Here is a 10449-nt window from a genome sequence, read left to right as displayed (position 1 = left end):
GGAAGATATAATGGTTACCATGAGACAAATAGGAACATATTGAGAGAATAGATTTATCCCAAAGAGATTAAGGATATACTATGAAGGTAACACACTTATGATAAGGCCATTGGACGAGCATTGACCGAGTAGCTTTAGTAATGGTATGTTGTTAGGGAGAACTCAGTCACGATACTATAGTAGAATGATTTCGTGACTAAATTAGTTTATAATTAATAAGTAAAAAGTTGGAACTTAATTATAAAACATTTGATTCCTAATTACATATATCAAATCGGTCCTCCACTAGCTCGTTCAAACAAAAATGAATTACATGTTGAATCAAATTAACAAAAATAAATAGAAATGATAAAGTTAGAGAAATGAGTTACATTCGAAATGAATGTGTTTTCTCACTAAATATAGAAAGCACTTGAGAATTAATTTAAGTTTTTTAATTATTATTTAATTAAATAATTGAAATTGAAAAAAATTAAATTAATTGGTCATTGTGAATTCATTGAATGTAGAAATTAAATATATTTTCTCATAGATCCTTTTACTATAAAGTTGTCATGATTTTAACGAATTAGAATTGGCTCGAGAAATTTATTTAATTTAAAAATTAATTAATTAAAATTAATTTAATAAATAATATTTATTTTTGGAAATAGAAAAACATATATTGGGTTGGATTAAATTATAAAGTGTCGTCTTAAAAGTTTAGGAATCACATAAAATTGGACCTAATACAAGAGGCACAAAACCTCACCATAATACATATGAGGGGAGACACACCCTATTAACTGCCCCTCTCTTCTAGTTCAACTAGGGGATGTGATTTTTCTATTAAATAAGTATTATTTGTGTTCTACTAATTCAACTAGTGTTTCACTTTTTCTCCATATAAATAGATGGCATTGGTAGGGCCGAAAACACAACTTTTGAAATATTGTTATTTTGTTCGAAAATAGTCAGAATTTATTTCTAAGTATAAATTCTAATTTTCGACAATAACAATTCTATCAGTTTCTATAGGAGAGATTTACTTTCCTACCGAAAGTAAAAAAAAATTATTTTTGGTTCCATGTTTAATTCGTAATTGTTCGAGTCTACACTTGAAGTTATTTGTAGTACGAGAATAGCGGAGAAGGTCGTTTGGTTGAAAGCCAAGAACATCTAGAATCTATCTTGCTCAAAGCACAGGTAATTTTTGGAAAAAAAAGTTTATTTCTATAAATATCACAAACCGGCTCGGTTTTCAAATTTTTATTTTTCAACTGTACAAGAAAACTGTTTTTGTACCGAATTTTTCCAACATTTCTCACCTCTATTCATGGGGTTTCGAATCGAGTTGATTCTCTTGTCGAATGAGACGTTTGATTTGCGCTTCACCGGACTGGAGGATCAAATGACCTCCCTCAGGTCTCGATTTCCTCTTCCGCCTCTACCTCCTTCCGGCTTAGGACTTCGTTATCTTGAATGCTGTTTTGGATGGTTTTAGACTTATTTTTTATGCTTTCGCTTTCTCATTTATGTTTATATTTTAGATGGATTAGACCTTCGTTCTTTATATTTAGCTTTCCATTTGTTTTTACAGTTAATATTTGGTTGCCTTTATCTATGCATATCCTATGCTTCATTTACATATTTTTTGGTTTGACATATATATTTTTCCTTAAGTATTGATTTTCAAATGTTTTTCATTTGGTATTTTGTGCCTAAATATACCTCTAATGTTTTTGATATACTAAAAGAGGAGAAGTACACGGTAAATATTTATAAGCAATGACATTATAAAACAAATTCAAATTTATAACATTGCTAATAAGTATTAGTAATTTAATGTTGAATTTCAAAGCTTCAAAAATTCTCTATCTTTGTGAAATTCAAGAAAATCATTCTTTAAAAGAAAGTCTTCATAAAGTGTTTCAAAAAAAAAAGTATAACTTGAAAATAATATTTTTCAAAAGTTTTATTATATAAAAAGGCTGATTTTCTAATATTTTGATATAATAAAATTAATTTTAAAATTTCCTCAATTAAATATGATCAATTTATTTCTAAGTGTTTAAAACTCAAAAATATTATTTTGAAATGACTCCAACACCCTTCAAAATAGTTTTGAAGTCTTAAAATTCATCTTCTAGCCCAAGTATCGAGACTTACCATCTAAGTTTTGAGACCTATGAAAATATTAAGCTCAAACTAAATGAGAGCAATACAGTCTCGATACGTACTGGACTAAGTATCAAGACTTACCATAAGTCTCGAGACTTGCTTGTCCAGTCAAGTCTCGAGACGTCAAGACTTAAAACAGTTAGTTTTTATCCAAGTCTCGATACATGTTCATAAAGTATCGAAACTTGACCTTGCAGACTGCATTTAATGCTCGAGGTTAATTCTTCCAACGGCTAAAAACTCCTTCCAACGGCTCCAAACGTCCAAAAATCAGTTAGAGGGTACATATTCAAATCAATATCACTTGAAGACATAAGAAAAGAACATTCAAGCAAAGAAATCAAGAGAAAAACTTCAAATTCTTTATTCCTTCTTTTTCTCTTGTGCATAACTCTTAGGTGCTTATTGTTAAATATTATTATTATTCTCATATTCATTCTATACACATCTTTGAGAGGTCTTTATTGTTTGCATCTTTCTTTGTATTGCAAAAACCTTCTTGAAATTTTTGAGGTATAAAACCTTTAGTGAATTGTAAAAGGTTTTAGTTGTGCCTTCTAAAAACTAGAAGGTCAGAGTTAAGCCATAAAAATTAATGAGAAGGTTCTATCGTAGTCTTGTGAAAAAGATAGGGATTGTAAATGTTATACCGTCTCTTTGAAAGGTATTAATTCAAGTATAATGAATTGGAAAAATCCTTAGTTGGGGTATACCAAAGTAGTGGAGGTAAACAATTGGGGTCAAATCACTGTAAATCGAATTGTCCAAACTTTTATTCTCCCTCCTCTTCATTTAGAAAAGTTTGCGGAAATTTTAAAATACCAATTCACACCTTGTTAGTGCTTTCGAGCCTAACAATTTTAAATTACACTAACTTGAAAACATTTTTGCTAGTGATTGGTTAGTGTTACCTTCTTAAATTATTACAGTAAGATATTTATCTAATTATTATAACTAATGAATAAAAATTTTAATTGTTGATTATGTATAATGTATTATTATGGTAATTAAATATGGGATTTGTCATCTGAGTTTTCTATTAAGGTGGAGTTCGGCTAAAGATTATGGGTCTTTTTTTTAATTGAACAAATGATTTTTTTATGTTTATTTTATGAAAACATATTAGTGTAGAATAAAAAATAATTAATTACTTTTTTTTCAAAAATATATTTTACATTTTCTAAGGCGTGAAAAATTATATTTTAAATTTCAATTTAGAACATTTGACTGCTATCACATTAAAGCAGTAGCCATGCACATACTAAACTTCTTTTTGAACCCAAAATTTGGTTTATTGGTCAACGACATTTACTCTATATCAATGTCTTGGGGTTAAACTGCAAGAATCGCATGTTAGTAGCGTATGTGCGCACGTATGGCAATGATTTGCCTCTACCCATAATGTGAGTTGTAAAAAAAAACACATTAAAAAAAAAAAAAAGAAAAGAAAAGGTGTACTCCGTGCATGACATTTGACAATGGTGCTAGAAATAGATAATAATAGAGTGAAAAACATCCTATTAATTTCTGCTAAAAATTTTTCCGTTGAACATTCCATGTCTGTTCACGAACATGTTCAGAATTTCGAGGACAGATGTAAGACTAACACAAAATAAATAAAGCAAAATCATGCTTGCCTGAGTTAGTTGTAAACTTAGAGAACAAGCATCCTATAGTTTCCTAAAAGCTCAGAGGAAATGGCAATGACAACTTTGTACTGTAATGCATAGGCCTAAAGTCAAACTAGCTTATATCATAAAACCAGTGTTTTCAGCCCATCGTCATAAAACTCAAGTTACAAAGTTCCAGAACTGAAATTTTTATAAGCAAGCTCGATTTCTTCCTCCGTCATCTTGATTGTTTCATCACTGTCATAACCTGATGCAAAAATGGCTTTGGTTTCAACCTTGTTGCCTTCTTCACCTCCATCAGTCTTTGGCCTTTTTCTTTTCAAAGAACCACTGTTTATCCGGCTTAGTTCATCCTCGTATATTTGCTTGCATACCTTGGCCTCTCTCAAAAGATCTTCCTTGGTGAGTGAGCCATGGTTACTGCCATCAAAGATGGCAAGCTCCTTGACCACACGAGGGATGAAGCTCCACTGCTCGGTAATTTGCTGCACATCCTGAACAACAAACGAAATGATAATTGTTTGGGGCAAGGTAATGGTACAAATAAATAAATTTTATCCATAATATACTGGATGCATTGTCAGCTATAAACATTCATTTGAATAGTTTTTTGTTTTATTGATGGAGGATATCATCCATTTTAACAGGATGATATTACAAGAAGTTCCAACTTCACGGTTACTATCACCACTGCATAGGTTTTAATGTGCATCGCAAGAGGTGCCAGATGAAGGAGCAAAAAGAGGTTGCACCATTACAGGTAACTAATATGTATAACTTCAACACTGCTAAGCCAACTAAGTCTTAGCTCGGCTGACATTATTGCTGTTGCAACAACCTGGAGGACATAAGTTTGATGTGCTTAAGCATGCATTAACCTCCAGTTTAGGGTTTTTTCTTTTTTTTGGGGGGGGTGATTATGGGTGCTTTGAGCATTATATCAAAAAACTTCAACACTGCTGAAAGTGTAAGAAAATCATGAAGAAACAACTCATCAATAACTGAAAATAAGAGGGAAAATTTTCCAAGACTCCATCTGTAGAATAGCGAGCTGCAAAGAGAAGGTAAATGATATAAGAGAACATAACGACTCTTGTCGTCTCCCCACTTTTGGTACAATGGAGACCACAACCTAGGAAAATATGGGAATAGATTGCAGAAGTCAGGGATTTGAACCCTAAACCTACTAAACACTACCTCTTAAAGGTAGTTACCCGAACCATCTGTGCTAATCTCTGGATGTTCTATAACACTTCTGTAATATGCTTAAATCATCAAAGATAAGAAATGTAGCAAAGTTGAGGCTCATAGCATGCAGTCAAATAAAACAGTAAGGAATTAAGATCCCTTCTTTCAGGAGAATAAATGCAGCTTCCTGAGCACAGCAAACCTGCTTTTGCGCAAGACAATCTATGGCATCTTGCAAACAAGTTAAGATCCCTTCTCCAGCTACTTGCTTTATCTCCTGCGGTTCTGGCTGTCAAAAGACAAGATAGAAATCAGGCTAGCACAATAGATATTGGAAGCCTACACGAACAAGATAGGAGAGGATAGATCAAACATATCAGCTGAAAATGAAATCAATAAATGCCATTTGCCTTTTCCTCTTGACTCTCCAGCCATGAAATAGTTTCATTAAAATCATCCATTACCCACTTCTTCACTTTAGGAGGAGAAAATCTGTCCTGTGCAAGCTGAGATACTTTATTCTGAAAAATATATAATCACTGATAAATGGAGGAAATATATAGTCATATTTTAAACTCAGGGATAATGGAATTTGTAAACAGGCAGAATTGTAGAGAAAAGATTATTGTTGTGTGCTATTCATCTCAGAAGTGAAGAATTTATACATGTTACAGAGGATAGAAAAAGGAACGAAATCAGAAAAACAAGTCCCTACAAATCAATTCTATGATCCCTACAAATCAGCTCTATGAATCAGCAAAAGATCATGTACAAACTGTTACATAGAAGAAAAGGGGATGTCAATCTTAAAGTAGGTAATTAATAGATATGGAAAGACAACTAAAAGAATAAAAACGAAAGTGCAAATCAAATTCTATCTTTATAACAAGAAAATGATACCTTGGAGGGACCAGAAGTTGTCTTTGATTGTGTTTCTTCAACCTTCTTGTAAGATTTTGTTAATGACGATCCTTGTTTTTCTGCAAGCACCCCTAAATTAAGAACATAGGCTTCTTATATATGCTAAAAAATAGAAATACAGATAACATTAAAGGAAAGCATGGTGTGCAGGGAAGACAAATATAATTACATTAGATGAACACATTGCATTAGTCTCCAATGATGCACAAACATTTTTTGGTTAGAAATTGAATGCAATCTGACTTATTCCAGCCACTGGAATGATTAATCACAGTTGGAAAATTTCATAGTTATCAAGAAGTCATGTACGGCTCGTAGAGTCATTCTTCTCGATCTCTCAATTCGCACACAATTAGTGAAATATTGGCTCACTTCTGTAGCCTAACTCCCTGATGGAAGATCTAAAAGAGTAGGGGCCAACGGTTCTATACTTCAATCGGACAACTCAATCAGTTCCAAAAGAGTTCCCTCCTTAAGCAAAGAAAGAAGGCCATGCTTGTTACGATGGATGAAAAGAAGTGAGGATGAATAATTTGTTAATCTAATGGTTAAGCTACAAAGTAGGAAAGTAGTTATGAGCCTTAACCATTGGATTAACGAATTTTCCATTTGTACCAAGCTCAATTTTAACTTGTAAATGTCCTTACATTCTTTTGCAAAGCTCAATTTTCACAAAAGGTATCTTAAAACTCACCTGCTAAAGCTTTTTACATGTATGTTCAATAATAAGCAACTAATAATTCAAATAAGCGAGAGAAAACAAGTTCGAAAATGTTGCCTTGGGTGGTTATGACGAGGAACAAGGCTAAAAAAGGTACTAACACAGTTTCATGAGAATAAATAGTCTTTAGTCAACGAAGGCTCTAATGTATAATAATTTAATAACTAGTCTTTACTCAAAAGGCAAGAGAAAAAAAACAGGTACTATCGCAGCATTACCTTCACTAGTTTCATGAGAAATGCTACTTCTTCGCCAAGGTTTCCCAGCATGCATGAGGTAAGGATCAATATCGACAAGCTTTTTCTGTGCATAACATTCTAATATCCATTCCTAAGGCAAGGCAAAGTAGATGCCATCAGACTAACAGGTAAAAGTTTAAACAAACAAGAGAAAATAGCTTGTGGTGAATATCATATATTATAAACACAAAATGTGCTCTCCTTCATTATAATTCTAATACGAGAAACAACCATGGAAACTCCTCTGCTAACAAATCCCTTGCAATTGCTTTCAGCATTGAAAAAAATTCCTGTTCCCATATCACACCATACACAAATTCTATCATCCACGTAATAAATAATAGCTTAAGAGGAAATAGGAATAACCAGGCACCATTCAAAAAATCAGAAATTCCTACAGTCAGAATTTAATATTTCAGCTGAATAGTAGATTAGATACCTCAACAAAAAATTGGGGACCATCAACCTCAGATTCTCCTAATGTAGGAATTTAAGATCTCGGATAAATAGAAGATTGGATAGTTTAAACCAAAGATTGGAGGCTATCAACGTCAGATCCTCCTATTGTTGGAATTAAAGGTTTCAACTAAATAGAAGATTGAATAGCTCAACTAGAAATCAGAGACTATATCAACTTAGTCATAGATGATACACTGGACGTGGTAAATGAGTATAGCTCAGCAGTTTATATTACCTTTGATATAATTGTTCCACAATCAGCTTCAACTTGTCGAAACTTCGGGGTATTTTGAAAAGCACATACCAAAAGCGTGCAATTTGAATTCCAGTCAGGCAGATATTCAGCTCCCATTGCCAAAGCCTGGGAACGCAATGTACTACGTTCCGGATTAACAAATCCTGACAATACAAAGACCACCCCTTCCTGCACAGAAAGAAACAAATCAAATACAAATCCATTAGCTTGATCATAGAAAATAAGAACATCAATTCACATCATTACAATTCAGTACCAAAAGTTTGGAAAAGTTGGTGTTGTTAGAACTAGAAGCATGCCCCTTATCATGTCCTTTAGCATCATTGGACTTGTTTCCATGGGATTTACTTTCATTCTCTCTTGAACTCATCCATGATGGAAGATTTCGAGTCTGGGTCTTTCCAGCACCGCCACCTTGGCTTGTTTTTGAATCAGACATATCAAATAGACCACCTTAACAACTGTAATAAATTCAGCTGGATTATTTTTGATACCATGAAAGCAAGCTGTTTCAGAAAGCAACAATTAAAGCAAGCTGTTTCAGAAAGCAATAATTAATCAGAAACAAGTGGAGAAAGCTTTCACTTCAAAGTTGAAACCATGTCTAAGAAGGCTAAAGCGACTGCGAAGAAAAGGGGTTCTGAAATAATTACATTATATTAGCATTACATGTCAAATCAATAGTCGAAAAAAGATCAATTCATAAGATGATTGAAAAAATTTCTGTAAACCAAAAAGAACAAATTGAATGAGTAATTAAGGCTGGAACACAAAATTCAAAAGGGGAAGAGGAAATTCAACCTGTTTTTCTTCAGTTTGAAATTGAAAACTGAAAGGAATTGTGCGTTAGAAAGAAGGTTATGGCTGTGCTTTGCTGTGATTTTTAAATAGGAATAGCTACAGGATGACCTTCAAGAGTCGAGGAATACTCGTCGTTGAAACTAATTTTAAATATGCTACTCACCGAGAATGCCCTGCTGCACCCAATGTTTCTTGCGTTTAACTTGACGGAGTAATGTGTCGGGTTCGAATACTGCCCTTCACTCTTTTTTAGAAAAGTAAAAAGAGATTAACTTGTTTTTGTTTTTAAAGGATGGATTTGTTTTATGATAATATTAATTCTTCCGCCATGCTTTAATGAAACTAAATTGGTGCATGTGTCACGGGTCGTGGATTAAAATTCGTAATTATTGTGTACAAAACGTTCCTTGGAAGTTAATCTATTAAATGAGGCTTATTTAACCCGCTTGAATTGGCTCGACTCATGAAACATGGAGAAATTCATCTCAGTGAAACACTCCAGTAAAACTAGAGTTACCAGGATAATTAATGTAAATTATAAGGGATAAAGATGTATAGAGTTTAAACCTTAAGACTTTCATTTTCATTTTGTAGATAGACACTAATCTCAGTCATTGATATAATTTAATTTGTACCATTAGATTTAGGGGAGCTCAACTATAAATTGAGGTCTCCCTTTTCATTTGTAATCATCCCATTGTATTTTATTATTGAGTTAAAGAATATATATTGAGAGCATTTACTCAAACCATTGGTGTGCATTGCTTCCTTGTGACTTTTCAATTCTCTTGTTGCTCTTTCATTTCGAGTTGCTTCTGCTTTATTTTCAGTGCTTGAAGAGAATTTCTATTGAGAATTCTCACTTTGTGAGAATTAAAGAATATATATTGAGAACATTTACTTAAACACTTGGTGTGCATTGCTTCTTTGTGACTTTTCAGTTCTCTCATTTCTTTTTCATTTCGAGTTGCTTCTGCTTTATTTTCTGTGCTTGAAGAGAATTTCTATTGAGAATTCTCACTTTGTAAGAATTAAAGAATATATATCGAAAGCATTTACTCAAACACTTGGTGTGCTTTGCTTCCTTGTGGCTTTTCAGTTCTCTCGTTGCTCTTTCATTTCGAGTTGATCCCTCTTTATTTTCAGTGCTTGAAGAGAATTTCTATTGAGAATTCTCACTTTGTGAGAATTAAAGAAAATATATTGAGAATATTTACTTAAACACTTGGTGTGGATTGCTTCCTTATGGCTTTTCAGTTCTCTCGTTACTTTTTCATTTCGAGTTGCTTCCGCTTTATTTTCTGTGCTTGAAGAGAATTTCTATTGAGAATTCTCACTTTGCGAGAATTAAAGAATATATATTGAGAGTATTTACTCAAACACTTGGTGTGCATTGCTTCCTTGTGGCTTTTTAGTTCTCTCGTTTCTCTTTCATTTTGAGTTGCTCCCGCTTTATTTTCAGTGCGTGAAGAGAATTTCTATTGAGAATTCTCACTTTGCGAGAGCTAGATCGACTTAAACAAATTTGAATCCAAGAAACCACTTAAGGCCGCACGGATTGCGAGACGAAAGTTCTAGCCTCGTGATAGTTGGTATCCGAGTTAGTGTTCAAAAGTGTTAGTTGAGATGTCAAAAGGAGACGATGAGCAGGTTGAGCCAATGGAGACTCGTGGAGGGCAGGAAAGGTAGCCAATCGAGGGATATGCTATCAAATTTAGATGTCAGGGTGGTCAAACTTGAGGTCTCCATGGGTGATGTGAAGGAGACACTTAAGGAAGTTGATGAGTGTACCACAGAGTTGTAATCGGGGCAAGGTGTAACAACCCAGAAGTTAGTGGTGTCGGAAAGTGTGGTTTCAAAACCCCGATTTCATAAACCAGACTTGTAAATATTTTTATTAAATATTTATGGAGCTATAATTGAAGTGAATTGAATTAGGGTCGGGTAATTTTACTAAAATAGGACTTAATTAGCATACAGGGGTTAAATCGCATAAGTGATAAAAGTGTGAATTGTTAATAAATTATAAGGTAGAACATAGCTAAGGGACTTATAAAGTAATTAAACCAATGT

The 10449-nt window shown here is 33.3% G+C and overlaps 1 protein-coding gene across 8 annotated transcripts; it reads right to left on the bottom strand.

The window, feature by feature from the left end:
• Positions 1–3651: 3651 nt before the first annotated feature.
• Positions 3652–8665, bottom strand: LOC105777743 (DNA-repair protein XRCC1). 8 transcript variants are annotated; one of them, XM_052626065.1, is made up of 8 exons: positions 8540–8665; positions 7832–8081; positions 7555–7743; positions 6840–6951; positions 5880–5971; positions 5390–5500; positions 5182–5268; positions 3652–4285 (listed from the first exon to the last, which is right to left on the bottom strand). In XM_052626065.1, the coding sequence occupies exons 2-8, from the start codon at positions 8012–8014 to the stop codon at positions 3956–3958; spliced, it is 1104 nt and encodes a 367-aa protein (XP_052482025.1). In that variant the 5' UTR covers positions 8015–8081; positions 8540–8665; the 3' UTR covers positions 3652–3955. The 8 variants fall into 8 exon arrangements, with proteins under 8 accessions (XP_052482025.1, XP_052482023.1, XP_012456623.1 ...); XM_052626063.1 differs by having other exon boundaries at positions 7832–8036; positions 8540–8659; XM_012601169.2 differs by lacking the exon at positions 8540–8665 and adding an exon at positions 8377–8533.
• Positions 8666–10449: the final 1784 nt, after the last annotated feature.

The sequence above is a fragment of the Gossypium raimondii genome, chromosome 2, assembly GCF_025698545.1.
Source record: "Gossypium raimondii isolate GPD5lz chromosome 2, ASM2569854v1, whole genome shotgun sequence".
Taxonomy (NCBI): domain Eukaryota; kingdom Viridiplantae; phylum Streptophyta; class Magnoliopsida; order Malvales; family Malvaceae; genus Gossypium; species Gossypium raimondii.
This window is presented reverse-complemented; position numbering and strand designations above follow the sequence as displayed.